At 67.2% G+C, this 26,429-nt stretch overlaps 3 protein-coding genes across 9 annotated transcripts; 1 reads left to right on the top strand and 2 right to left on the bottom strand.

The window, feature by feature from the left end:
- Positions 1 to 1,480: 1,480 nt before the first annotated feature.
- On the bottom strand, positions 1,481 to 14,999 carry FMNL3 (formin like 3). 4 transcript variants are annotated; one of them, XM_066337543.1, is made up of 27 exons: positions 14,501 to 14,999; positions 12,042 to 12,125; positions 11,878 to 11,958; positions 11,719 to 11,795; positions 10,589 to 10,672; positions 10,062 to 10,214; positions 9,160 to 9,268; positions 9,005 to 9,081; positions 8,815 to 8,908; positions 8,312 to 8,386; positions 8,122 to 8,232; positions 7,899 to 8,045; positions 7,686 to 7,787; positions 7,363 to 7,606; positions 7,133 to 7,201; positions 6,651 to 6,775; positions 6,381 to 6,583; positions 5,168 to 5,402; positions 5,009 to 5,077; positions 4,814 to 4,894; positions 4,603 to 4,732; positions 4,361 to 4,521; positions 3,638 to 3,739; positions 3,461 to 3,550; positions 3,266 to 3,377; positions 3,068 to 3,167; positions 1,481 to 2,042 (listed from the first exon to the last, which is right to left on the bottom strand). In XM_066337543.1, the coding sequence occupies exons 1-26, from the start codon at positions 14,645 to 14,647 to the stop codon at positions 3,076 to 3,078; spliced, it is 3,054 nt and encodes a 1,017-aa protein (XP_066193640.1). In that variant the 5' UTR covers positions 14,648 to 14,999; the 3' UTR covers positions 1,481 to 2,042; positions 3,068 to 3,075. The 4 variants fall into 4 exon arrangements, with proteins under 4 accessions (XP_066193640.1, XP_066193639.1, XP_066193641.1 ...); XM_066337542.1 differs by having other exon boundaries at positions 7,899 to 8,048; positions 14,501 to 14,998; XM_066337544.1 differs by lacking the exon at positions 3,068 to 3,167 and having other exon boundaries at positions 7,899 to 8,048.
- A 16-nt stretch (positions 15,000 to 15,015) lies between these two features.
- Positions 15,016 to 18,521, top strand: TMBIM6 (transmembrane BAX inhibitor motif containing 6). Of its 3 annotated transcripts, XM_066337548.1 has the most exons (10): positions 15,017 to 15,099; positions 16,447 to 16,548; positions 16,633 to 16,741; positions 16,837 to 16,957; positions 17,070 to 17,118; positions 17,226 to 17,323; positions 17,427 to 17,506; positions 17,611 to 17,711; positions 17,805 to 17,877; positions 17,979 to 18,521. In XM_066337548.1, the coding sequence occupies exons 2-10, from the start codon at positions 16,493 to 16,495 to the stop codon at positions 18,000 to 18,002; spliced, it is 711 nt and encodes a 236-aa protein (XP_066193645.1). In that variant the 5' UTR covers positions 15,017 to 15,099; positions 16,447 to 16,492; the 3' UTR covers positions 18,003 to 18,521. The 3 variants fall into 3 exon arrangements, with proteins under 3 accessions (XP_066193643.1, XP_066193645.1, XP_066193646.1); XM_066337546.1 differs by lacking the exon at positions 17,979 to 18,521 and having other exon boundaries at positions 15,016 to 15,099; positions 17,805 to 17,940; XM_066337549.1 differs by lacking the exon at positions 17,979 to 18,521 and having other exon boundaries at positions 15,039 to 15,182; positions 17,805 to 17,940.
- An 84-nt stretch (positions 18,522 to 18,605) lies between these two features.
- Positions 18,606 to 26,383, bottom strand: NCKAP5L (NCK associated protein 5 like). 2 transcript variants are annotated; one of them, XM_066337541.1, is made up of 13 exons: positions 26,329 to 26,383; positions 23,619 to 23,660; positions 23,412 to 23,518; positions 23,094 to 23,162; positions 22,947 to 22,985; positions 22,737 to 22,856; positions 22,536 to 22,649; positions 20,369 to 22,092; positions 20,142 to 20,295; positions 19,988 to 20,066; positions 19,620 to 19,904; positions 19,391 to 19,530; positions 18,606 to 19,046 (listed from the first exon to the last, which is right to left on the bottom strand). In XM_066337541.1, the coding sequence occupies exons 3-13, from the start codon at positions 23,511 to 23,513 to the stop codon at positions 18,810 to 18,812; spliced, it is 3,063 nt and encodes a 1,020-aa protein (XP_066193638.1). In that variant the 5' UTR covers positions 23,514 to 23,518; positions 23,619 to 23,660; positions 26,329 to 26,383; the 3' UTR covers positions 18,606 to 18,809. The 2 variants fall into 2 exon arrangements, with proteins under 2 accessions (XP_066193638.1, XP_066193637.1); XM_066337540.1 differs by lacking the exon at positions 26,329 to 26,383 and having other exon boundaries at positions 22,947 to 23,162; positions 23,619 to 24,057.
- Between the last annotated feature and the right edge of the window lie 46 nt (positions 26,384 to 26,429).

The raw sequence follows: 26,429 nt of genomic DNA, 5'->3' as shown, positions 1-26,429 counted from the left end.
GCTGCTGCCCCTTGCCGGGGGGGACACCCAGTGCCAGGAAGCGTGAGGGGGGCCATGGGAGGGAGGGATAAGACGGTCCTTGACATCACTTAAACCCTCCCCGTCTGTCACCGCCACACTCGGCTCCCGGGAGGAAGAAGAGGAGGAGGAGGGGGACATGAACACTACCCGCGAGGACACGGGGGTGAGCGAGGCTGCCCAGATCGCCGTGGTCCTGGTGCTCTGCCTCGCTGTCACCTTTGCCATCCTCTTCCTTGGCTGCAACCTGCTCCTGCAGGCTGAGAGCCTGGCAGCGCCCGCGGCCCAGAGCGAGCGGCGCCTGTCCGAGCCTGACGGCGGCACCGAGGGCACGTAGGGACCGGCTGGAGCCTCTGGGATGGACACATGGACACGTGGACAGTGAACGGCCAGGCACGGCTGGATGTGGGTGGACAGCAGTGTCCTTGCCTGTAGCATCTCCGAGAGAGTGAGACAGCGCTGGGGGCTCGTGTGGGTAGATGTCACCGAGCTCATGTAGGGACTGGGCAGGCAGGGCTCAATGGATGGACAGATGGATGGATGGACGGCCACGGATCGACGTGGATGGACATGGCCAGGCAGCAGCGGCCTTGCCTGCAGCATCTCCTCGGGAACAGAGCGGGATGTGCTCTGGGGTCCTGCGCTGAGCACTGGGGACTCGTGTGGCTGGATGTCACTGAGGGCAGGTGGGACCTGCCTGAGCCTGGCAGACGGATGGATGGATGGAGGGATGGACATGGCTGGATATGGATGGACACAGCTGGACAACAGCAGCTTTGCTCACAGCATCTCCAAGTGTCCCCCAGGACAGAGCAGGGGGCTCGTGTGGGTGGATTAAAAGGTCCCAGGTCAGCGGCGGCGTTGGGGGAGCTGAGGCCGGGCTGGATCCCACCCTGGGTGCGGCAGTGCTGGTAATCCCCCCAAGAGGATTAGGGGAAACTTTTATTCCCTGTTTCAGGGCTAATCCCTGGGCTGGTGGGGCTCAGCGAGGGAGGCCAGGCCCTTGTGCCACTGCTGAGGGTCTGGGGTCGCATCCTGCCCCTCCCAGTCCCTCGCATCCCTGTGGCCACATTCCACCCCCACAGGCCCTTTCTGCCCTCCTGGCCACATCCTGCCCCTCCAATCCTTTTGGGACTTCATCCTGCTCCCCCTGCAGCCCCTCCCAGCCTCGAATCTGTTCCCAGTCCCCCACAGCCACCAAAAGTGGGGTGAACTGGGACCACCCCACACTGTAGTGGGGCTGGGGATGCAAGGGGCTCCCAATTCTTCCCCAAATCAAGTCCCCCGTCTCCTTAATCCCACAGCTTTAATAACAGCACTGCAAAGCCCTGCCAAATGTCTGCACATCTCTGTGCTCCCTCCCTGCCCCCCCGGACACAGGACCTCTGGCCTGGGGAGGCTCCCCAGACTCCTGGGCTGCCTCTGTGCCCCCACCACGCTCCCCCAAATCAGGCACTGGCCATGTAAAAGACTCCATATATTTCACATGTACAAAAAGTCACTGCGGGGGGATGGGCAGGGGGGTCCTGGGGTGGGGGGCACCATCCTGCCCCTCTCCCAGTGCCCCCCCAGCCTGGCTTTGGTCCCTTTTTTTTGGCACTTAGTGTTCACATCAGTGGTCAAAGTGTCGAGCGCGGGGTGGGGGGGTCCCTCTGGTCCCTGTAGTGTGGGTGGGGTCTCTGAGGCACTGAACCCCCCGGGGAGGCCCTGACAGGGAGGGGGCACCCCACGGGTCAGCTCCTGATGCTAGGGCCCCACCACAGATGGATTTGGCCTCTCCTTGGTTGGGCAGGGGGTGGTCTGGGTGCGGGGTCTCCCTGGACACAGGGATGTCACCCATGAGGATGGTGTCACGAGGATCTTTTGGCCCTGTTCCCACATGGTGTCAGGGCAGGACGGAGCCTCTCTGGGCACCTGGGGGGCAGAGGGAGGTGAGGAGAGGAAACTGAGGCAGCCCCAGTCCTCCCCTACCACCCTGTCGGGCTCCTCAGCCTCGCTCAGCTACAGGCGGATCCACCTTTGGGCTGTGGGATGGAAGGGACAGTCAGGGACAGAGCCAGGGACATCTGGCCTGGCCTGAGGGGGTGCCCAGGTGACCCCCCCAGAGTACAGGCAGCACAGGGTGAGTCCTCCAGGCACTGGGCTGGGACCCAGTAATGCACTGGGATTCCCACTCTGGGCTCCAGTAGAGCACTGGGACCATACCCCAACATCCAGTTTTGCACTGGGACCCCACACTGGGATCCAGTTTTGCCCTGAGATCTGGCACAGAACCCAGTAGTGTACTGAAACCTTGTACTGGGACCCAGTAGTGCACTGGGATACCAGCCTGGGATCCAGTATTGTGCTGGGATCCCATCTTGAGACCCAGTAGTGCACTGGCATCCTGCCCTGGGATCCAGTGATGCCCAAAGACCCCACTCTGGGATCCAATATTGCAGTGGGATCTGTGCTGGAATCCAGCCTTGCTCCAGGATCCAGTGCTGCGATCCTGTGCCAGGACCCTGTGCTTGGTACCAGCATTGAACTGGAATCCTGTGCCAGGGCACAGCCTTATGTGAGGATCCAATGCTGGGATCTTGTGCCAGGACCCAGCTTTGCACTGAGATCCTGGGCTGGAATCCTGTGCTAGGACTCCATGCTGGGTAACAACATTTCACAGGGATCCAGTGCCAGGACCTGGCCTTGCACCTGGATCCAGCCTTATGCTGGGATCCTGTGTTGGGATCCAACCTTGCACCGGGATTTTGTGCTGGGACCCAGCCTTGCACCAGGATCTTATGTTAGGATCCTGTGCTGGGATCCAACCTTGCACCAGGATCTTGTGCTGGGATCCTGTGCTGGGATCCAGCCTTGCACCAGGATCTTGTCCTGGGATCCTGTGCTGGGATCCAGCCTTACCTGCCCCGATCCAAAGGACCGGAGCACATCAGACACCCTGGGGTGACAACATGCAGGGAGGGAGCGTGCAGAAGGGGGCATGCGGGGTCAGGGGGAACCCAGGGGGATCCAGGTGGGATCCAAGGGAATCCAGGCATGCAGGTGGTACCTGGGATCTTAACAGCTGGACTCGTCGTGGTGGGACGGGTCGCAGAAGAAGCGGGAGCCCCGCTTGGCCGTGCGGGCAGTGAAGGGGACGCTCTTCAGCGCTGCGGGGGCACGGGCAGGGAACGGGGGCGACAGGGACATGTCAGCCCCCATGGCCGGCGGGGCCAGGGCAGGGGGCCAGGGGCCGAGGGGGCCGTACCGGTGATGATGTCCTCGATGGTGCCATCCTTGCCCTCGTACATGGGCCGGTGGTCCTTGGCCTGGCGCCGCCTCAGCTCCGCGATCAGCTCCTGCTGCTGCCACTTGTTCCGCTGCGAGGGAGGCACGGGGGGTCCAGGTTAAGGACCAAGGGGTCTCCTCCATGCCCTCTACTCCCCAGCCTCCCTCCACTAACCTTCTCCTGCTTTTTAGCCTCCTGTGCCAGCAGCTTCTCCCGCATCACCTCCTCCTGCTTCTTCCGTGTCTCGTTTTCCTGCTCCGCATCCTGCCAGGGCACACAGGTGAGGGTGTCAGCTTTCCCCCACTGTGGTGTGACTCACCTGCAGTGTGTCGCTTCCCAGCCCCACCTCACCTTGTAAGAGTGGATGAACCGGACAAAGACCGGGAAGAAGACGGACGGAGGGGTTGTCTTGGGGCTCTCGCCGAAATACCGCACCACGGTGTTGTAGGCGTCCTGGCACAGGACCGGTGGTCAGGGCCGGGCAGTGTCCGGCACAGGGGGAGTGCAAGGCATGGTGGGCATCATGTGTGGGCAAAGCAGGGCAGGAGTGCACAAGGAGTGTGCAGAGCAAGGTGTGTGTGACAAGGGATGCACACACACAATGCAAAGGAAGGCAGGAGTGCACAAGGGCCGTGCAGAGCAAGGTGTGCACGAGAAGTGTGCAGAGCCAGGAGTGCAACCAGATGTGCACAAGGAGCGTGCAAGGCAAGGCGTGGATGAGCAAATGTGCACAAAAAGTGTGCAGAGCAAGGTGTGGATGACACGGGATTCAAAAGGAACATGGAAAGGAAAGCAGTAGTGCATGAGAACATGCAGAGCCAGGAGTAGAACCAGATGCGCACAAGGAGCATGCAAGGCAAGGTGTGGATGAGCAGATTTGCACGAGGAGTGTGTGCAAAGCAAGATGTGGATGTGCAGGTCTGCACAAAGAATGCACAGAGCAAGGTGCGGATGACGAGGAATGACACAGAGCGTGCAAAGGAAAGCAGGAGTGCAAGAGGACCATGCAGAGCGAGGTGTGGCTGACCAGCTGTGCCCGTGGTTGGTGCCAGGCTGGCTGTGAGCCGCCCTCACCTCGGCCGTGCGTGCGTCGCGCTGCAGCCGCTCCAGCTGCCCCTCGCTGCCGCCCAGGAATCCGCGCAGCACCGCGCTCTCGTGCTGCCCACACTCCCGCCGCAGCAGCTCCATCCCCCGGCCCAGCTCCTTCACATCCAGCAGCACGTTCTCCAGGGACACTGCAGGGACACGGGATGGGTCAGTGGCTGCGTGGGGCCGTGGACAGCGAGGTGGGGCGGTGGGTTGAAGTTGAGGGGCACCTGCTGCAGCCTTCTCCACGAAGTGCAGCTCCTGCCAGAAGGTGGCCAGCTCTGGGTACTTCTCCCGCACTGTCAGCGCAATGAAGTGCAGCAGCGTCATCTTCCTGTCTGTTGACTTGGTGTCCAGGAGCTGCAGGAGGATTTGGGGAGGAGGTCAGGCCTTTGGGATGAGAACCTCGGGGTCCCAGGGAGCTGGGGAGGGGCTGCCCACCAGGTCCAGGCTCTGTAATTTGAAGCCATAGACTGCACCGCGTTTGCTGCTGTTCATGTAGTTGCCCAACGCCAAGATGATCTGCAGGGGCAGAGCAGGGATTGGAGGGTCAGGAGAGAGCACAGGACCCCCCTCACCCAGCTACAGTAAGGCTGGAGTGATGGACCCCCACCCAGCCTGTCCTCACATCCCCACCTCCAACATGTGCTTCAGCTTCTGGGACGACTTGACAGAGGCCGAGGCTGCAATGATGGCATTGAGTTGCTGCAGGGGGACAGAACGGGGGGCTCAGCTGAGGTTCAGGATGCAGGGACCCTCATGGCAGGTCCAGTATCTCCCTCCCCACCTCCGTACCGGCGTCAGCATCTGGATGTTCTCGGCGAAGTTGCCGAGGAAGGCCATGATGGCCATGCGCTGCGGCAGCCGCTCCACCTTGCTGAACTGCAGCATGAACCTGTCCTCGTCCGCCAGCTCCTCCAGCGGCTTCCTCTCGCGCTCGTACTGCCGCAGCGCCTTCGCCTCCGCCTCCGTCGGCAGGAACCGCATCAGGCACTCCACAAAATCCACCGGCAGCGTCGCCAGGTCAAACCTGCCCCGCACCGCAGTGTCGGGGAGCAGCTCCCAGCGGTGCCCAGTCTGGCAACCCTGGGTCCCACTCTTGCTCCCTACAAGCTGCTTGGCCACCCTGAACCACAGCCAGAGCCCTCGCACCCTGCGTGAACCTCTGAAGCCTGCCTGGACCTCCTGAACCCCAGTCAGATCATGTGCCCCCAGCCAAGTCCTCTGCACCCCAACAAGCCCTTCTACATCTTGTCTAGTTCTTCTGTCGATCTCCCTTTGACCCCCTTCCCCCTGGTCAGACCCTCAGCAGCCCAACAAGCCCCTCTGCATTCTAGACAGTCTCTCTGCACCCTGCCTGGTGTCCCTGAACCCCAAACAACTCCCGCTGCACCTCTGCCATGACACCCTGTACTCTGCCTAGGTCTCCCAAACCCCAGGCTGCCTCCGTGCCCCCCAGCCAAACCATCTGCACCCCAGCCAGCCCTCTGGAACCCTGCCTGTCCCTCTTGCATCCCAACCAGGCCTGCTGCACCCTGCCTGGACCCTCTGGACCCCAACAAGCCCCGCTGCACCCCAACCAGTGCCCCTGTAGGATGTCTGGCCCCCCTGAACCCCAACCAGACAACTTGTTCCTCAGCCAAACCCTCCGCAACCCAGGCAGTCCCCTCAAACCCTGCCTGCTCCCTCTGCACCCCAACTGGCTCCCCTGTGCCCCAGCTGTTCCCAGTCTAGGCCCTGTACCCTGCCTGAAACCCCTGCACCCCATCCAGACCCCCCTGCACTCTGCGCCACTGGAACCTCAGCCAGACCACCCGTACCCTGTCCAAACCCTCTGCACCCCAACTAGCCCCTCTACACCCCAACCAACCTCCTTGCACCCCTACCAGCCCCCTTGAACCCTGTGTACCCCCTGCACCCCATTTCTGACCCTCCCTGCCCCATCCCTGGCCCCCCTGCAGCCCCCTGCAGCCCCAGCAGACGCCGTCCCCCCAGTGCGGGGCCGTACGTGTGGATGGCGCGGCAGATCTCATCGGCGCTGCGCCCGGCCTTGCGCAGGGTGATGGCCAAGTTCTTGGCACGGTTGGCCTCCAGCAGTGTCACCTTGGCGGCCACTTTCTGCGCCGCCTTGCTCTTGGCACACACCAGGTCCAGCGCCGGGCCCTGCGCCTTGGTCTTGAACAGCTCCTCGAAGCGCTCCAGGTCCAGGTCCTGGGGGGACAGAGGGGGTCAGATGTGGGGTTGGGGGTGCCCAAGTGGGGAGGGGTCCTGGGCTCACCTCCAGCACACGCTCGTCGTCCAGCTCGCTGAACACCGTCCCGCTGATCTGGCTGGGCTTCAGCGCTGTCCAGTTGAACACGGGCAACCGGAATTTGGTCTTGATGGGCTTCTTGATCCGGATGGCTGCCAGCAGGGTGGGAGCCAGCTCAGCACCCCCGGGGCACGGGGACATGTCCTGTGCCCACCCTGAGCCACCTGAGCCTGGTGTCATCAACCCCTGGGCCACCCCATCCCCTTGCTGGGATCCCTGAGTGGGTGTTCCTTGAGGATTCCAACCCCAGCACCCTGGTGCCTGCAACCATTCCCTGTCCCTTGTCCCTGTCCCCACAGTTCCTGTGTCCTCCCTGTCCGCACAGTCCCTACACCATCCCTGTCCCTATGGTCCCCACACCCTCCCTGTTCCCTGTCCTTGCAGCACCCACACCCTCCCTGTCCCCTGTCCCCTGTCCCCGTCCCGTGGTCCCCCTCATCCCCACGTACCTGAGAGCCCGACGGTGAGGGCGATGGAGGGTGAAGCCCCGGGCAGCGGCGGGGCCGGGGGACACTTCCCTGTGAAGCCATCAGAGGATAAGACCCCAATTCTGGGGACCGCCCACCCTCGGGAGTGGCCCAGCACCAGGGACCTCCGTGTCTGGGAGCTCTCCTACCCCTGGGGACACCGAGCTCCGAGATGCCCCAGTTCTGGGTGTCCCGGGGGTTTCCCCTCTCACCTGGGAGCGGGGGCGCGGGGGGCGGCAGAGGGGGCGGCGGGGGCGGCGGCGGCGGCGCAGCCTCCACGGCGGGCAGGACCGGGACTCGCAGGGTCTCCTCCAAGGGCTCGGGCTGGGGAGGCGGCGGCTCGGCGCTGGGAAGCGGCGGCGGCTCGGAACCGTAGTGCCGCCGGAAAGCCTCGTCCTTCTCTTTGATCATCCTACGCAGCGTGTGCACCTGGTGGCTCGTGTGCTCGTAGGTCTCCTGGGGACAGCGAGCGTCAGCCCAGGGGGGTCGGTGCCCTTCCCCACTCCCTACAGCCCCTACGGGCCCCCCAGCACACCTTGACCACCTCCAGCTCCTTCTCTCGCTGCAGCAGCTGCTTCTCCAGCTCCGCCACTCGCATCATGTTCTCGTTCTCCAGGTCCAGCAGCTTCTCTGTTAGCTGGGGAGGGGGACACAGCTGTGACAGCAGCTCAGGGACCCCTCTGGTGTCACCGCTGACCCCCCCGGGACCCAGCAAGGAATGTCCCCGCATACCCCCTCGCTCACATACATGGGACAGGTGCTCCTCCAGCTCCTCCACCTTCTCCAGGGCCACATTCTTGGTCTCAGCATCTTCCAGCAGCCCCCCCACATCGAAGACATTATCTAAATACGCCTGGATTTGCACCTGCAGCTTCTCGCTCTCCGTGTGCCTCGACTTCTGTGGGCACGAAGGCAGCGTCAAGGACGGGAGGGCCCCTGGCACAGACCCCCTGAGCCTCCACGCCCCGTACCTGCAGGAACTCCTCCAGCCCCAGTTTGGTGAACTCGTACTGGAGATGGACGCGGAAGTTCATGTCCTCCACCGAGTGCACCACGATGTTGATGAACTGCATGCAGGCCACCTGCAGGCAGGGCTGGTGTCACCAGGAGTTCTCTTGCCTCCCAAAGAGCCTCCCCCCCACCCAGGACAAGGTGTCCCACCATGAAGTCGATGTTGCTGTCCTCATTGCGGAAGTATTCCATCAGCCGCTCAAAGCGGTGCTTCTCCTTGCACACCTGAGCAGGCACAAACAGGGTTAACCTGGCGTGGTTCCCTCAGCCACTGATCCCCCTCCCCAACGCCTGGACTCCGTTTTCTCCAATCCTGGTCTGGTCCTGGGTGCTCCCAGACCCCCCATTCCTCATCTTCCCTGATCCCTCCATCCCCTGCCCTCCAGACTCCCCATCCCAGCCTGGTCCTGGGGACCGTGGTTCCCCCATCGCAGCCTTCTCTTGGGGTTTCCCTCAGCCCACATTGGTCCTGGGGTCCCCAGCTCCTCCATCCCCAGGGTCCTGCTCCCCACTACCAGCCTGATTCTGGTGCCCCATTCCCCCCATCTGAGGCTGTTCCTGTCTCCCCCTGGTCCAGCCCTATCCCAGCCTGCTCCTGTCTCCCCCATTCCCCTCAGCCCAGCCCAGACCTGTTGTTCCCACTCCCCTCGTACCTCCTTGAAGTTGTCGAAGGCTGCGAGGATGATCTCATGGCCACCCCTTACCAGGCAGACAGCCGCCAGCAGCTCCAGCACCAGCGCCTTCATCCTGGGCACAGTGTCACCATCAGCATCACCATCAGCATCACCATCGCCCCCAGCCAGCTCCAGGACCCGTGTCCCACCCTGCCAGAGCCTCCCTTACCTCGGGTTCTTGTTATTGAGGCTCAGGGCGATCTCGTTGACAGCGTGTGGGTGGGACATGACCAAGTTGAAACCATACTGTGGGGATGGAGAAAAAACCGTGTCAGCTGTGGTGGCAGTGGTGACAGCGGTGTCCCCACTGTGGGGTGACAGTACCTGGTAGTTCATGATGGCCCGAAGACACATGATGCAGAGGTGGACGTCATCCTTCTGGCTCACCAGGCGCGAGTTCTTCAGTGCCCTGCGGCTGGGCAATGTCCCGTAGCTGCAGGACGGGGCACACAGTGAGCGGGACTGTCACCCGCCAGCACTGCACCAATGGGTGGGGAACCGAGGGACAGTGTGGGGACAGCGTGGGGACAGCGTGGGGACAGCCAGGACTTCGGAGGGGCAAAGGCAGAGAGAAGCGATCGGAGGGCGACAGGGACAGAATCTGCAGAGGCGGAGCGAAGCCGCGGGCAGCGCTGGGCTGGCCCCGGACAGCCGGTACTTACCCGGCGGGCGGGCGGGCGGCGAGGTGGGCACGGAGGAGAGAGAGAGAGAGCACAGCCAGAGAGGGGGACCCCGGCCCTGGAAGCAGAGATGGGGTGAATTACCCCGGGGCGCGGGGACAGAGCCAGAGCAGGGGTGAGCGGAGCCGCGGGGCGCAGAGGACAGGCAGGACGGCAATGGTGTGACAGTGCTGGCCGCACGGGCCGGCGGGCGGACACGGTGCGCGAGGCAGAACGGGACACGGCGTGTATGGCACGGGCCACGGCACAGCCACGGCACAGCCACGCCAAGGGCGAGGCACAGCCTGAGCTCCAGGCGCTGCATTTGTGCCATGCAGGTGATGCGCGTGGCGCAGGACAGCGCGGTGAGTGGCACCGGGCAGGATGGCACAAGCCACGGCAGGACAGTGCTTGTCATGGCACACACCACGGCACACCGGCAGGCACCAGGGCACACACCACAGCAGGCAGCAAGCAGCAGCGCTGTGGCCAGCCAGAGCCCTGAAGCAGGACGTACCCCCACGGCAGGACGTCCCCCGACAGCGGGAACATCCCCCGGGCACGTACCGTAGGGCGGTCTGGCGGGCAGAGCGGGCCAGGCTGCTGGTGAAGGGGGCGGGCAGGGCGCTGGGGTGCTGCAGATCCTCGATGGACCTGCTCCAGGCACGCAGCTTCTCCAGTGCACCGTCCTCGCCGCCTTCCAGGCCCTCAAAATCCAACCTGATGGGGGGACACGCGCGCAGCAGGGAGCACATGGCTTTGGCGGGGGGCACATGGCTCTGCCGGGGGCAAACGGCTTTGGCAAGGGGCACACGGTTCCAGCGCAGATGCAAGCACTGAGGCAGGTGGCAAGTGGGTGGTTGCGGGGTGGGGAGAGGCAGGAGGATGGCTCTGGAATCCCCAGAGCAAGCAGGAAAAGTCTGAAAATCCCGCGTCCCTCAGAACCCCTAAGGTCCCTGCCTTAGGGATGATAAGGGACTGAGCAGTATCAGTTGTCGCCAGCAGGGAGCTGCCGCAGCCACCGGGAACCTCCACACTCCCCAAGGACTCCCCGGGGTTCCCCCTCACCCCAGGGACCCCCCGACCCCACTCACATGACGGCACACTGGGCGAAGGACAGGTAGTTCACCAGCACGTCCAGCCCCTTGTTCTCATCGTTGAGGAACTCTCGCACCCACCTGCGGCACCAGGTCCCCATCAGAGCCTGTAGGAGCCGGGGATCCCCCAACACAATCCCCGCCACCCCGGAGCCCCTGTCCCGGCACAGGGACCGTAAGGGACATCCCCGGGCTGCAGTGGTGCTTGCAGCCCCTCCACTATCACTGGTGCCAGGCCAGCGCGGGGTTATCTGAGGAGTGCAGGGCAGGGAGGGCTTAGTGCGGGCGGGAAACGGAGCTGGGTGCTGGGGCTGCACCCCCACCCTGGAAACTTCGGGGTAAAGAGGGGATTCGGGATGCCCCGACCCTTGGGGTGCGCTTGTGAGGTGCTGTGCCCAGGGGCAAGGAGAGGGGTGGGGGTGCACGGGGTGGGGGATTCACCCAGGACCATTTGGAGCACTGGGGGTCCCCAGACCTGCCCACAGCAGTGCGTCAGGGAGCAACGGGGGCCGCGGCCGCCCCTTTCCTGCCGCCGCCAGCCCCTCGCCTCAGCCCGTTTCCTGTCTCCGGCTTGCTGCTATTTTGGGTCCGTGGGCAGGGACGAGCGGGGCCGGCGGCGGGGAACAGCCGGCACGTGCACGAGCCGCCCCGGGCACGACCGAGCCACCCCGGGCACAACTGTGCCACCAGGCACCCGCCGCTGGTGTCCCAACACCCCCGGGACGGCCCCGTGCCGCCCGACGCCCGGCGCAGCTCCGGGGCATCCCGGTGCGGGTCGGGGTGTCACCGGCCCCGGGATGGGGCCGACCGAGCCCTCCGGTTGGTCGGGAGGAGCCGGCCAGGATCTGGCCACGCTGCCTCGTTCAGGGCGTCATCGCCGACCCATCCGCCCCGGCATCCGCCCCCGGGACCTGCCCGCGGGCCGGGGCAGGAACCGGCCCAGTTCCTGCAGCGCCTCCGGCTTCCCCTGCAGCTGTGTGGGGCTGGTGACGGGACCCCGCAGTCTCCCCGGGACTCCACACCCCATCCGGAACTCTGCACCCCACTCCAGTGCCCTGCACCCCCAGCCTGGACTCCACAATCCCTTCCTGAGACCCCACAACCCCTCTCCAGGACCCCACACTCACCCAATGTGGTTGGTCCTCAGGCTGATCTCCAGCTCACGCAGCACCTTGGTGGACTCCTGCACCCTCCTCCTGAACTTCTGGGGACAGAGCGAGGCTGAGCCGTGCTCCCTCAGACTCCCCAAACCCCCTGAGGGTCCCCCAAAGCCCCCAGCCCCTCACCTTCCGTGTGACACCCGGCTCCAGGAAGCTGCGCAGCTTCTGGATATAGGCATGGGGTGGGCTCTTCACCTGGAATCGCTCCTGGGGGACAGAAGGGTGTTGGTGACACTGCGACAGCAGCACAGTCCCCTCCCCAGAACCCCCATGGACCGCCCAGCCCCCACCTGGTCACAGATGAGGTCCCACTTCTTCTCGTTGTCATACTGGCGCAGGAGCCGGGCTTTGTCCGGGGGCAGGTTCATGGAGCTCTGGGGACAGAGTGGGGTCACCCTGGGGGACATGGGGACAGTGTCCCCCAAGGGGCATCCAGACCCATGGGACAGCCTGCGTCTCCCCAAAAAGCACCCACAGCACAGCCAGGGTCCCCTCTAGGGGCACCCTGACCCATGACATAGCCAGAGTCCCGGCACCAGGATGCGCCAGCGGGCACAGATGTGGCACGGGGACAGCAGTGCCACTGCAGCCACATGCCAGCCACCGGCACCAGCAAATCTCCCCATGCCTGACGCATCCTTCCTGTCTGCACCCGCTTCCGAGCGACAAACCGCAGCCTCCGCTCCCGACCGCGGCACGAGGCCAGGCACCGGGGCCAGCTCCCCAGGACACCGGACACGGGGCCCGGCACCGGTGGCTGCTCTCTGGGACACCGGGCACCAGTCCCAGCACAGGTGTCTGCTCACTCGGACACCGGGCACAAGGCCAGGCTCTGGGCTGGCCCAGGATCACTGGGAAGAGCCATGGGGGGACCCCAGGATCCTCAGTGTGGGATGTGACACAGGACAAATGGGGTGCCACAATGAGCACCTGGGACGCCAGAGGGCCATGGGACTTGCCCTGGTGGGCAATGCCACCCCAGGGACAGATGCCAACCCGGGTGGGCGATGTCACCCTGGTGGGAGATGCCACCCCAGCGACGCAAGCTCCGGGCAGCCCCATTTATCAGGAGCCATCACCACGGCTGCTCCACCCACCCATGTCAGCTAAAGTTAGCCCTCCCCTGCTCATCCCGATCCCACAGAGCCGCAGGAAACCGGGACAGAGCCTGGGCGAGGCCAAGCACCCCAGGGCAAAGAGTCCCGCGGGACACGCAGATTCCCACGAGACCGAACACCAGCACGGAGCCGCCAAACTGCCTCCCAAAGGGGCACCAGCCCCTCCCCAGAGGGCTGCGGATATTCCCCCGTGGCCACCAGTAAAACCCCGGGGCTCCCTGGGAACAGAGGCGGAAAGGACGCACGGAGACCCCGGGTGGGGTCGTGGGGCACTCGCGGGGGGCTTTGAAGCGCAGCCGCCCGTCCCCGGCGTTCCCGCCGCTTCGTTTCCTGCCTTTGTGGTGGGAGCGCGGCCGCTCCCGGCCGGGCACTTCCTCCGCCGTCGGCCCCACCGGGAGCCCCCACGGCTATCCCGGGGCTGAATCCCACCGGGAAACGGCGGTACCGGGACTGGAGCCCGCCGCGGGGCTGGGGGGCTCCGGGGCGGATCCTCCCCTCCGGGGGCCGCCGGAGCTCTATCACATGATGGAATATTTTCCACCCCCGGCAGCAGCCGGGACGGCACCGGCCTCTGCCGACGGCCGCGGGGACATTTTGGCGGGGGCTGGTGCCACCACCCTGTAAACCGGCCCCTCCGGCAGGACGCTCGCCCGGCAGGACGCGTCCCCCCCGCCGCAGGCCCCGCGGACACCGGCGGCTGCATCCGCCCCGCGTGGGATGCGGGACGGGCAGCGCCGCCGCGGGCGGGAGCCTCTCGTCACCGGCGGGACGCGCCCCCGCCGGGGCTGCCGCTGCCCCCCGTTGCCCCCGATTTCGGCTCTCAGAGCCCCGTGGGACCACACTCGGCATTTCCTGCCCGCCTGCGGCTTCCGCTGGCGGCGGCTCCCACCGGGATGGCGGGGCCGGTTGCCGGAGGCCGGGGACCACCGGTGTCACCCAGCCGCGGTGTCCCCGCGGTGTCTCGCCCATCAAAACAAAGCCGGCGCCGCGGAGGGGCCACCGGGACGGCTCGTGGGCGACACAAGCGCCGGTGGGACGCCTCCGCGGTGTTGGTGGTCCCGGTGGCACCGGGGACACGGCCGAGCGACGTCCCGGGGCCGCGGTGGCACCGCGGTGGCCACCGCCCCGGCAGTGACAGCAGACCGGAGATCGCGCAGGGCACCCGCGCCCACCGGGAACCACTGCATCCACCGGGAAACCGGGAACGCTCACACCCAGTGGGAAATCCCAGCCCTGCGGTTCCCCAGCACCCACGGAGTGCCCCAGTTCCAGCCCCGACGGGACTTTCCCGGCTTACAAAGTCCCCGGGCCTCAGGGGTCCCCGCGGTGGCACCGAGAGTGGGGTCACCCCCGGGGCTGTCCCGGGCGGGGTGTTCCCCGCGGTCACTGCCCATCCCCGCGGGCACCGGCGCTCTCCGCCCGCCCCTGGTGGCTCCTGGCGGCGGTGCCGTCCCGGCGGTGCCCGGTGCCCGCCAACTGGTCCAGGAGAGCGCATCGGGAGGAGTCCCGGGAAGGGATGAACCGAGGGCTGCTCAGCGGGAACACCGGCGAAGCGAACAGGCGAAGCGCACCGAGAGGGCACATCGGGAACGGAGGGAGAGCACCGGGAACTGGGGAGCGCGGCCTCTCACCAGCACCAGGGCGAAACGCTCCTCCAGCTCGCAGGGCTCCGGCATCGGCATCTTGCCCGGGGCGAACAGTCCGGCTCCCCCCGGGGCCACCGGTGATCCCGGGCCCCGGGGCAGCGCCTCCCCGTCCGCGCTCTCCACGTTCCCCATCCCCGGCCCAGGCACCGGGGGGCGGTGGGGGAGGTTCAGCCCGTCGTGTCCGGCGCTGCCACCGCCTCCCGGTCCCGCCCCGCCCGCCCCTCCCGGTCCCGCCCCAGCGCTGCACGGCCGCGGCGGCGCCACCAGGGGGCGCCCTTCAAGGCAGCGGCGCCACCGGAGGGCGCCCAAAGGCCGGCGGCGAGCGGGACGCTCTGATTGGCCGCGCCGCGCCCACGCTGACCAATCAGCGCCGCGTTCGCTCGCGGGGGCGGGCGCTGCTCGTCCAACGGCGGCGCTCGGGCGCGGCCCGGGCCGTGACGGCGGCAGTGACGAGCCCCGCCCCCGGCGCTGACGAAGGCCAATGGGATGAGGCGGGAGGCGGGACCACGCGGGGGTTCAGCCAATGAGCGGCGGGGGCGTGGCGCAGAGCTCGCGGCCTGGCACGGACGGCGGACGCGGCGCAGGTGCGGGCGGGGGTCGCGGGCGGGGCGGGCCTGGGGCAGCCCCGGGGCAGCTCCGGGGGTCCCAGGGTGGCTGCGGACCCCAGGTAATCCCCACAACAGCCCCCAGACCTCACCCCGAGCGGCCCGGGGGAGTCCCGCCCCCACCGGGCCCCATGGCGGGGGGTGGGGGTGGCGCGTACGGGTTCGGCCCCCGGGGTCTCCGCCCGGTTCTAACGGGAGGATCGGGGGGGATCAGAGGGGATCGGGGCGGCGGAGGAGGAGGGAGCCCCCGGGCAGCGTCGTGGGGGGGGTGCAGGAAGCAGCGGGTAAAGGTCGCTTGGAGCTGACCAGGGGCCGCAGCGGCGAAAGCGAAAGCGGCGCTGGGGGTGGGGAGGGCGGCTCGGGGTCCAGCCCCGGCCCCGGGTCCTGCTACCGGCCCGGAACCGGCACTGAGCGGGCCCTGCCGTATGGAACCGGCTGTCACTAGGGCCGGAGGGCTGTCACCCCCGTGGGGGCGGTCGCACCCCTGTCACACACACACCCGCCGCCACACCCCGGCGGGGACAGTCCCCGTGGCCGCACCTCCTCCTGTGCCTTGCCCTCTGACCTGGAGCTTCCCCAGGGCCTCCTGGCACCAGCCCAGGGGTGGCAGCGGTCCAGTGCCACCCCGTGTCACTGTCCCAGTGCTGGGCTGTAGCCTGTGCCCCCGTGGGCTGTGCTGCTGCGGCAGGATGGGGCTCCTCTCCTGAACCCTCCCCTCTGCCGAGGTGGCTGTTTGAAGCTCCAATCCTGCAGCCCAGTCCCCTCCAGCCCTTGGGGACAGCTGGCTCGTGCCACTGGCTGGGCAGGTCGGGCTCCGGCAGGTGCCAGAGGGGACAGAGCCGGCCAAGCCGGCTGGATGAGGAGGAGGAGGGCAAGAAAGAGGAGGAGAAGGAGGAGGAGGCCCTGCCGGGAGCCTCCTGCTGCCAGAGCCACCTCTGGGGACGTCATTACGGGCACTAATAGTCACCTGGCACAAAGACGTTTCCAGCTGCCAGCCGTGCTCCCACGAGCACCGGGCGCTCTTCAGGGGCTCCCTTGGCCTCACAACAGCCCCACTGTGGCATCCCCGAGGGCTGCCCTGGCCTTGCAACAGCCCTGCAACACCCCAGGGCTCCCTCTGGCCTTGCAACAGCCCTGCAACACCCCAGGGCCCCCCTGGCCTTGCAACAGTCATCAGTGCTTGCACCAGCTGGACAGGGAAAGCTCCGGCAGCTCCCAGCTCCTGCTGCTCACTCCGCAGCTCCTGGGCTCCCACTCGGCTCCTGGGGGAAGTTTGGGAGCCTTGGGTGTGCTCCAGATCCTTCCTGACCCCACTTCCCCTTGCAGCTTGCAGCCCCGTGGAGCGGCCTTGGGCCCATCCCAGCCCGGCACCATGAACGTCTTTGACCGCAGCATCAACTTTGATGCCCTCTTCAAGTTCTCCCACATGTGAGTGACACACAGGAGGGCAGGGGGTTTGGGGAGCTGTGCCAGCCCTCCCTGCCCCCCTCACCGCCCCTTCCTCACCCACAGCTCGGCCTCCACCCAGGAGCACCTGAAGAGGGTCTATGGCAGCTTCGCCATCTGCATGTTTGTGGCAGCTGCAGGCGCCTACATCAATGTGGTGACCCACCTTTTCCAGGTGAGGGGCTTTTGAAGGGCTGCAGGTGGCACCTCCAGTCCTGCACCACCCAGGTGAGGCAATGCCCAGCCCTCATCTGTTTCTCCCTCTCCCAGTTCGGGCTCCTGACTGGCCTGGGCTCACTGGGGCTGATGGTTTGGCTCACGGCCACGCCACACAGCCGTGAAACCGAGCAGAAGAGGCTGGGGATGCTGGTTGGCTTCGCCTTCCTCACGGGTAGGTGGGCACTGGGACTACCCCCCACATCCCATGGGACCCCAAATGCTGCAGAGGGGCCAGATGAAGCCCCCCAGAGTGGCGCTGGTGACATCCAGTTCTGTCCTTCCAGGCATCAATCTGGGACCTCTCCTGCAAATGTGCATCTCAGTCAACCCCAGGTAGGAGACCCCGTCCCTCATCTCCAGCTGCCACACAGATCCTGTTCCTCCTACTGATGCCCCTCACCTGGCCCAAAACCCTCTGACGTCCTTCTCTTTGCCCCCAGCATCATCCCCACTGCCTTCCTGGGCACTGCCACCATCTTCGCCTGCTTCTCACTGAGCGCCCTCTACGCCCGGCGCCGCAGCTACCTCTACCTGGGAGGTGAGAGGGGCTTTGGGCGGGACTCCTGGGGGGCTGGGATCTCCCTGTGGGTGGTGGGGGAGCTCCCCAGACCTGGCCCTGACTCCCTGTGCTCGCCCTGCAGGTTTCCTGCTCTCTGGCCTCTCCCTGATGCTTCTCTCCTCCCTGATTAACGCGTTTGTGAGATCCACTTGGCTCTTCACGGTGAGTCCCCTTCCACCTGCCGAGGACGGACGGACAGACAGACAGACAGACAGGTGACACCAGCAGGGGACTGTCCCCACCTCATGCCTCTCTTCCCCCTGCAGGCCAACCTGTACGTGGCGCTGATGATCATGTGCGGCTTCGTGCTCTTCGACACGCAGCTCATCATCGAGAAGGCGGAGAGCGGGGACAAGGATTACATCTGGTGGGTGCTGGGGACACACCGGGGGGTGACACAGGGGCAGGGTGGCCGCCCCGAGCATCCATCCATCCATCCATCCCTCTCTCCCTCCTCCAGGCACTGCGTTGATCTCTTCCTCGACTTCGTCAACATCTTCCGGGAGCTCCTGATGATCCTGGGCATGTCTGAGGTCGGTGAGGGGACACGGGGACAGAGCAGGGGGACAGAGCTGCCCTGTGGTGTGGGGGAATGAGGGATAGAGTGGTGACCGTGGCTACTTTCCTCTTGCAGAACAAGAAGAAGGAGAAGAAGTGAAGCAGCTCTGGGCCGAGGCGGAGCCACCCCTGTGTCCCCATGTCCCCTCCTGTCCCTCTGTCATTAAAAGGGGCCGCGCTTTGCTGCCGAGGAAGCAGCCAGAAGCTTTCGCACCTCGTGGATTTTTCTCTTGTTCAGCTTTTTTTTTTTTTTTGATTAAAAACCAGCCAATTCGTGGATCCTGCTGGAGTTTGGCTCCCCTTGGTTTTCCCCAGCCCGTGGCCTGTGGAGTGGTCACCCACGTGTCCTCTTTCCTTGGAGGTTTGTCCCCAGCCCCAGCCGGGGTGTTACCCTTCCCCGGGAGGCTGTGAGACCCCAAAACCAGCCCCCGGGGGGTTGTTGGTGGGACCCCCCCCCTCAGCCAAACTCATTGGTGGAGCCTCCCCTTCAGCACTAGTGCCAAGAAATGAACCTGTGCTGGGAGGGGGCCGTGGGGCTGTGGCATTCCCAGCGCTCCCAGTCCCGCCATCTCCGCTCTTTGTACACCGGGATGATTCAATAAATTGCTCAGACTCCAAACTCTCGTCCCCCTCTTTCCATCCCCCCCGTGTCCATCCCACCCTCCGTGGGCCGTGGGGACACAGCAGCTGCACCATCAACGTATATAAATAACCCAGGCTGGGGGGGCGGCTTTATTGAGTTAAAAACCCATCGGCAGGGGCTGTACAGGGCCATAGCACCATCGGAGAGAGCCGGGAGAGGGAGCGACAGGACACCGGACACTCCCAATCCAGGCAGCACCCTCAGAGCGGGAGCGGGGAGCAGCGGGGAAGGGGCTGGAAGACGTGGGAGCAGAGCCGGGGCAGCTCAGCCCTGGCTGCCGCAGGAGGAGAGGCTGTCGTAGAGCGAATCGCTGAGGGACTCGGAATGTTCCAGCCCGGCGGGACCGTGCCCGCCATCCCGGGACCGCGCCTCCGTGCTGCCCTCGTCCCCCACGTCTGAGGCGCTGGGAGTCCGGCTGCTGCTAGTGCTCAGGGCAGGGGGCAGCGGTGGGGGAGCCTCCGGGGATGTCCCCCGATGTCCCGCCGGGCTGCACACGGCGGCCTGGGGAGGGACAGCGTGGGCAGGGCGTGTCGCCCATGCTAATGACATCCACATCCATCACTCTCCCGTGGCGGGGAACCTCTGCGCCTCACCCCACCAAAATATTACGGGGCCACTTTAAACCCCCCCATCGCCGCGGTGTGGGGCACGTGTGGAAAACGCTCACAGAACTCCCCCCACATCCTCTCCCCATGGCTTCTCCATTCCCATAGCACGGGTAGAAGGGTCTGGGGTCCCTCTGCCTCTGCTCCAGAGTTTCAGTGTCCTTACTCTGGAGTTTTGGGGACTTCACCAAGATTTTGGGGTACTCCAGGATTTTCTGGGCTCCCATAACCTGCCCTTACCTGCACAGGCCGATGCAGCCCCTCCAGCCCCCCGGGGGGGCACACAAAGGGGTCAGCAGCACCGCAGGCTTTGGCATTGGGGAAGGTCCAGTTCTTGCTCTGCTGGACACGCCGTGGCTTCCTGGTGTCCTCCCCGGTGTCTGTGGGAACAACGGGGGACAGCGCTGACCTGCAGGGTCCCCAAACCCCCCAGCTCCCCTTGCACTTTAACGAGGGTGGGGACACCCACCTTGGGGTGCAGCGCGGTGGCCGTGCGAGTTGGGGGGCGCGGGGAGGCGGCAGCCCGGAGCGCTCCGGTGTTTTCCAGGCACCAGCAGCTCCTCGGCGCTGGGCACCTCCCGCTCCAGCGTCCGGGCCTTGCGCGGCACTTTGGTGACAGCGGCCGGCACGGCCCCGGGCAGCGGCTCGGGGCGGCCCCGCGGTTTGGGGGTGCTCTTGGCGGGGACCCCCCCATAGTCGGGGGGCGGAAAGGTCCCGATCCCGCTGTCCAGTGTCCGCGTCAGGGACCCGCAGGCTGCGGCACAAAGGGAGGGGTCAGTGCCGGGGACTTCACTCTGGTGCTCCCTCTCTGCAGTAACCTCCCCGTCACCCCCTCACCAGCGAAATGCTGCGACGTCCCCGACTCGGACAAGCTCTCGTCGGACGGCAGCTCGTCCCGGAGCCCCACGTCTGGCACCTGCGGGGACGCGGAGGCTGAGTGGCTGCGGGTCCCCCCGGAGCGGAGGCCTGGGGGCTGCAGGGGGATCCTCACCTTGTCCGAGGGCTCCCGCAGATGTCCCACGATGCCGTTGCGGGGCGGGCGGCAGAGCCGGGGTTCTTTGGCGTCGGGGGGGACCCTCCGGAGGTCACAAAGCTCCCGCTTGTGCTCCAGGCGGGTCTCGTAGGGGACGTCCTTCCCGTCCACCCTGCGGGCAGGCAGCGATCAGGGGGACAGCCCACCCTCACCCCTACCCCGAGGGGACCCGGCTGGGAGCTCACCTGTCCAGCAGCTGCTGCATGAAGGTCTCGGCCGTCACCTCCTGGTACATGACGGGGAGAGGGCCGGGCCCTCGCGGGGGCCCACGGGGACGCCCCTTCTCCAGCGCCAGCCCCTGCAGGAACGCGTGTTCCTCGCGCAGGGCCTTCCGCAGATCCTCCGCCTTCTCCATCAGCTTCGAGATGTTGAGACTCTCGGCTTCCAGCTTGCGGGCGGCCAACTTGACCTCTCGGCGAAGAGGCGCGGGGGTCCCAGCCCACTCGCGTCCGCGCCCGCCCTCCCCGCGGCGGCTCAGCGCCGGCAATTTGCTGCGCCGCAGCCCGAACCAACTCGCCAGCCCGGCCGCTTTGCCCTTGGCCTCGGCGCCCGGCGCCCGCTCCTGCCCCTGCAGCCGCAGCACGTTCTCCTCGATGCCTTTCATCACCTTCTCCTCGATGGCCGAGTGCCCCGCGGCGCCCGGCGCCGGCCCCACGGGCTCGGGGTCCGCGGGGGTTTTGTGGGGAGCCCCGGCTGCCTTGGCGCCCGCCGGCTCCTCGCCCCGCGGTGCCCCGGCTTTGGCCGCCTTGGTGGGCAGCTTGGTGGGGCTGCCGTGAGGGCTGCGGGAGCTCTTGGCAGGGGGCGTGGGGGGGGTCCGTGACGGGGTCCTGCCGGTGCCGGGGCGCCCCTTGGCCCCCGCCTTGCCGGGGTCGCCCATGGAGCCGGACGAGTAGCAGCGGGCCAGGGGCTCCGCGCCGTGCGCTGGCTCGGGGTGCTTCAGGCTGCCCCCCAAACCTCCCCGGGGCGGAGGGCGTAGCTCGGCGCCATGGCCCCGTTCGGGCCGCCCCGGGCCCGGCTGCTCTCGGCCCTCAGCCCCCCGCAGCTTGCCCAGGGCGGCCAGGCGCTCCTTGAAGGGCAGGTAGCCCGCTTCGGGAGGCTTCTTGCCAGGGCGGCGGCAGGGGGCCGAGCCCCCCGTGGCGCGGCGAGAGCTGGGGGGAGAAGCGGCCGCCCGCTCCCCGCCGGCCACGGGGCCCGGTGGGCCAGGGGGCTGCTCGGCTGCCTCGAAGGTGCGGGGGAAGGCGGGGGGCTCGGTGGAGCCGGGCTCTGGGGGGGCATCGGGGGACGGGCGGCGGCTGAGCGCCGGGGAGGCCTCGGGGTGGGCGCCGCGACAGGGGATCTTGGAGGGGTGGGCGAGCTGCGGGCTGAGGCGCAGCCCCCCGGGGGGAGGCGGCAGTTTGAGCACCTTGGTGGGCGAGGGCAGGGGGTTGGGGACCCCTCCAGGTGAGAGCGGGGTGAAGCCCCCCTCGGGGCTCTCCTCGCCCGGCGCGTAGAGTCCCAGGAACGCGGGGTGCTCCCCGCGCCGCTGCCGTGGGGGTCCCCCCGGGGCTTCACCGTTGCGCCGGCAGCAGCCGCCGCCCTCACCTCGCAGCAGCCGCTCGGCCAAGGCGCTGAGCAGAGCCCCCCGCGGCGGCCCCCCTTCCTCTGGGGACGAGCAGGGGCTGCCCTCGGTCCCCCGCCAGCCCCCCGCGGCCCCCGGGCCCCGCAGAGGGCAAGGGGGCCAGCCCAGGGCTGCGCAGGGCTCGGGGGAGCCGGGGGACGCTGGAGGGGGCCCCAAGAGCGGGTCTGTCTCCTCCAGCTTGCGCAGCACCTCCAGGATTTGGGCTTTCTTTTTGAAGAAAGGGGACAGGGCATCCAGGGGTGGGGCACCAGGGCTGAGGCCAGGGCTGGCCGATGGCACTGGGGGTAGCACCTGTGGGGACACCGTCACCCTGTGAGCACCTGGCACCGAGCCCCCTGGTACCAGAGGGGGACACTCTGGAAACACAGAGAAGGACACAATAGGCTTTGGGATGGGGACACAGTGGGGACAGGGACATCTGGGGCAATGGGCTTTGGAGCCAGAGATGTCACAGATGGAGGGGCTTGGGGTGGTGGACACCATGGACCTGGAGAGGTGACAGCACAGGGACCAAAGGGACAGGGACCCTGTTGAAAGTATGATGCCATAGGCACATGGATGGGGACACCACAGATCCGGGGAGGGGGAAAGGAGAGGACATCGTGGGCCTGGAAAGCCACATGTCACAGGCCTGGTGACATCAACACACTGGGAAAAGACCATGGGGGCGAGAAGGAGGTGACACAGCCCAGAGTGGGGGACACTGGGACAGGAAGGGGAACAGCAGCACCCACCTCGGGCAGGGACAGACAGAGGCCAGGGAGCAGCGGCGGGGGCTGTTGCTCAGCAGAGCCTGGCTGGGGGGTCACGGGGACATCTGGGGGTACTGGCACCGGGTGCAGCGGCAGCTGGAGAGGAGAGAGAGGCTGGGTTAAGCTTTGGGGGTGGCTCTGCCCCATACCCGCCCCCCAGCCCCGATGCAGCCCCAAGCACACCTGGGGCAGTGACCCAGTCGAGAGCTGCAGCTTCTGCTGGAACAGGTCACTCAGCACCTGGTTCTGCCGCTCCAGCTCAAAGACACGTTTCTTCAGCTTGATGCACTCCTCACGGAGGTCCTGGCCGGGGTAGGGGGGGTCAGCCAGGACGCCTGGAGCCCCTCAGCATCCTCCTAGCCCCTGACATCCTCCTGCCCTCCTGACACCCACCTTCTGGTTGAGTAGCGCCTGCACCACATGGTTGGCAACCTGGGGAGGAGAGGAGAGGTCTGGGGTGGGACACAGGGCACACACAGCCTCGTGCCCCAGCACACGCGTGTGCACACATGTGAAATGCGTTCCGGTGTTCTCCAGTACCTCGTCCAGGCAGCGTTCGTATGTTTCCCTCTGGTTCTCATTGGCCTGGGCCAGGGCTGAGTTCTCTGCCTAGAACAGAGCAGGGACAGCTCAGTGGACATCCCCGTGGCACCAAGCAGACCCTCTGTCTCCTGGTGGGACTCAGGGCCACACATGGCAGGATGGGGCTGCCCCAGGAGCGGTGGCACATGAGGGCCATGGAAAACTGGAAAGTGTGACCCATCGCCGTGGTGTCCGGACTGCGGCTCCATGGCACTGGCACAGTGGCACCAGCCACAGCCGCCCAGTGGCCCTGTGTCCTGGAGGTCCCATTCATACCTCCAGCTCCCGCAGGCGCTGCAGCAGCTCATGGCTGGTGCCCGTCTCTCCCAGCCCTGCTGGGCTCCCGGCTCCCGGCGCCTCGGCCACGCTCTCCGACATCACTGCTGCGGGGGACACGCATCACCACGGGGTCCCTGCTGGCCCCTGGCCGTGGCACCTGGCCTGAGGCACCCACAGGCCCTGCACAGCCCGGCCCTCTCTTACCTGGCTTCAGATGTCCCCAGCCCCGTCCCTGTGCGGTGTCACCTGCCAGGGAGAACTGGGCTGAGGAGGGGGATGGAGCCTTAAAAGACCCCGAGGCCCGAGTCCTGACCCCACCAGCACCAAGAGCCACAGGGACCCCTCCTGCTGCCCACCTCGTGCCCGGTGGTACAGGGGAAGCTGATCGGCCCGGGGATGAACAGCACCGGCGCAGCAGCAGCCCTGGGGCACCGGGATGTGCAGCACCACCGGGACTGGGACCAGAATCAGCCCCGGGGTACCGCTGTGCCCAAAGGACCGGGACCGCCACCGGCACAGGGTCACGAGGATGCGCAGGACCACTGGGACCGGAATCGGCACAAGCCCCGGGGCACCGGGACGTGCAGCACCTCCGGGGGACCGGGATATGCAGCCCCCTCGTTGCTGACCCTGGCCCCGGGGCACCGGGATGCGCAGCCCCGGTGCACAGGACCTCCGGCGTTCAGATGGGCCCCCCCCAGTGCCGCACACCCCCCGCTCCACCCCGGGCTCCCCCCGCCGCCGGTGCCGCTGCGTTCCTGCGCTGAGCCCCGGCCCCGGCCCGTACTCACGCCCGGGGCTCCCGGCGGCGCCGCCAGTGTCGGTTCAGAGCGGCCCTGGGGCCGGTCCCGGCGACGGCGGCGTCTCCATCCCGGCCCGGCCCGGCCGCGCTATTGTTGGGAGGCGGCGGCGGCGGCTCCGCCTTCCCGCCGCGGCCGGGGAGGAGCCGGGATGGAGCCACCGCCTCCCCCGGTGCGCGGCTCCGCCAGCGCCAGCCCCGGGGAACCGGCGCCGGGGCCCCCGGGAGCGGCGGCACCGGCACACCGGGGATCATCCCGGGAGAGCAAACACCGGGAATCCCCCCGGGGCACCGGGCACCGCCGCAGGGACAGGGCAGAGCACCGGGGGATCGCCACAGGGCATCCCGCACCCTCCGGAGGCGCTCCCCGGGACCCCTCGGGGAGCCCCCAGGGGCGGCAGACCCGGAGTCGAGCCGCGACCCCCGGCCGTGGCCTCCACCCCCCGCCCCTCGAGGGTGAGGTTTGGGGTTTGGGGGTTCACACGGGGCCACGCGTCCCCGGTTCACCCGGACCCCACGGCACCGCGGCGGGGAGAGGGGGGACTCGGCAGGACGAGGGAGACCGGAGGGGACAAGAGGAGGGTCTGAGGGTGATGCAGGGGACAAGAAGAGGGTCTGGGGGGTGATGCAGGGACAGGGGGAAAATCTGGGGGACACGGACAGACCTCGCACGTGCTGTCCCCATCCCCTGCAGCCCGTGGGGTGAACCCACGCGGGCCCCCGTGGTCCCCATTGTCCCCGAGGTGCCCGTGGGCCCCCTCGCCTGCCCCCCGCGCAGGAAGCGGCCCCGGGGCCGGCGGCTCCGGCTGCGTCACGGGGGGAAGTGAGGCTCTGTCTGGAGGGGAAGAGCAGCCCGCGGCCCCCCCAAGCCCCCGGCGGGGACAGCCGGGGGGGCCCCGACAGATGGACAGCGCGGCCATCCCCTCCCCCAGCGTGGGGCCCCGCGGGGGCAGCGCGAGGGTCCCTGTGGGGACGGGGACACGGCTCCGGCACGGCCAGGGCCACCCAGAGCCCGTGTCCCCTCCCCAGTACCCCCCAGTCACTCGGTGCCCTGGGCACTGTGGGGACACGGCGTGGGGACACGGCACGTGCCCAAACCGCAGCCCAGGATATGCCAGCGTGGCTATGACGGGCTGGCCCTGGCCTGCCCCACACCAGGGTCCCCATGCCAGCCCTGAGTGTCCCCAGCCCTGCTGAGCTGTTCTGAGGGCGGCCAGGACACGCTGAGGACAGTCCAGGGACAGCCAGGACGCACCAGGGACAGCAAGGACACCCTGGGGACAGCCGGGAGACACCGGGGACAAGTGGGATATGCTAGAGAAACAGCCTCGGGGTGCAGGGACACATCGAGGACAGCTGGGACTCGCAGGGACACGCAGGGACAGCCAGGGATGCGGTGGGGACACTGGGAACAGTCAGGATGTGGTGGGGACACCAGAGACACACGCAGGGGACAGCTGGGGTGTACTGGGGATACTGGGGACAGGCGGGTGGGATGAAAGACCGTGGGGGACACCCCAGGGACAGCCGGGATGCACTGGGGACACTGAGGACACCGCAGGGACAGTCAGGATGCAGTCGGAACATACCAAGAACAGTCGGAATGCAGCGGGGGACACCAGGAACACCCCAGGGAGAGTCAATGCACTGGGGACAGCAGGGGTGCAGTGGGGACACTGGGGACACCCCAGTGCCAGCCGGGGTGCAATGGGGACACTGGGGACATAGCAGGAATAGTCAGGATGCACTGGTGACACTAGAGACAGCCGGAATGCACTGGGGACACCGGGGACACCCCAGGGACAGCCAGGATGCAGTGGGGACACCTCAGAGACAGCCGGGATGCTCTGGGGACAGCGGGGACACCCCAGGATGCACCGGGGACAACGGGGAGAGCCAAGGACACAACGGGGATGCACCGGGGGGCACCGGGGACACGCGGAACACCACGGAGCGGCCCACCCCCGCCGTTCCCCCGGGCTCAGCCCCCACCCTCCCGCAGCACGATCCGGTGCCCGGAGGCCACGGATGTCCCCTCGCCTCCGGTGCCCCCGAGGAGCGCCGCGACCCCCCGGTCCCCCCGCCTGCCCCTCGCCACGGAGCGACCGGACTCACCGGGGGCTACGGCGGGGCCGGGACGGCATGGCCGGGGCTGGGACCGGGACCGGGGCGGGACCGGCGGCGGCGGTGACGTCATGGCTCCACCGGGCCGGCCC

Source organism: Sylvia atricapilla, chromosome 29 (genome assembly GCF_009819655.1).
Source record: "Sylvia atricapilla isolate bSylAtr1 chromosome 29, bSylAtr1.pri, whole genome shotgun sequence".
NCBI lineage: Eukaryota > Metazoa > Chordata > Aves > Passeriformes > Sylviidae > Sylvia > Sylvia atricapilla.
Note: the sequence above shows the minus strand (reverse complement) of the source record. Positions and strands in the feature narration are given on the sequence as shown.

Excerpts from the sequence above, each read along its gene's own strand:
- TMBIM6 (XM_066337546.1), top strand. The coding sequence starts at position 16,493 with ATGAACGTCTTTGACCGCAGCATCAACTTTGATGCCCTCTTCAAGTTC. Across the intron at positions 16,549-16,632 it reads CTCTTCAAGTTCTCCCACAT|CTCGGCCTCCACCCAGGAGC; the intron begins GTGAGTGACACA and ends CCTCACCCACAG. Across the intron at positions 17,507-17,610 it reads GATCCACTTGGCTCTTCACG|GCCAACCTGTACGTGGCGCT; the intron begins GTGAGTCCCCTT and ends TTCCCCCTGCAG.
- FMNL3 (XM_066337542.1), bottom strand. The coding sequence starts at position 14,647 with ATGGGGAACGTGGAGAGCGCGGACGGGGAGGCGCTGCCCCGGGGCCCG. Across the intron at positions 12,126-14,500 it reads AGCGTTTCGCCCTGGTGCTG|AGCTCCATGAACCTGCCCCC; the intron begins GTGAGAGGCCGC and ends CTCTGTCCCCAG. Across the intron at positions 3,740-4,360 it reads GCGACGCACGCACGGCCGAG|GACGCCTACAACACCGTGGT; the intron begins GTGAGGGCGGCT and ends GTCCTGTGCCAG.
- NCKAP5L (XM_066337540.1), bottom strand. The coding sequence starts at position 23,513 with ATGTCGGAGAGCGTGGCCGAGGCGCCGGGAGCCGGGAGCCCAGCAGGG. Across the intron at positions 22,650-22,736 it reads CGACTGGGTCACTGCCCCAG|CTGCCGCTGCACCCGGTGCC; the intron begins GTGTGCTTGGGG and ends TCTCCTCTCCAG. Across the intron at positions 19,531-19,619 it reads CCACCGCGCTGCACCCCAAG|ACACCGGGGAGGACACCAGG; the intron begins GTGGGTGTCCCC and ends TTGTTCCCACAG.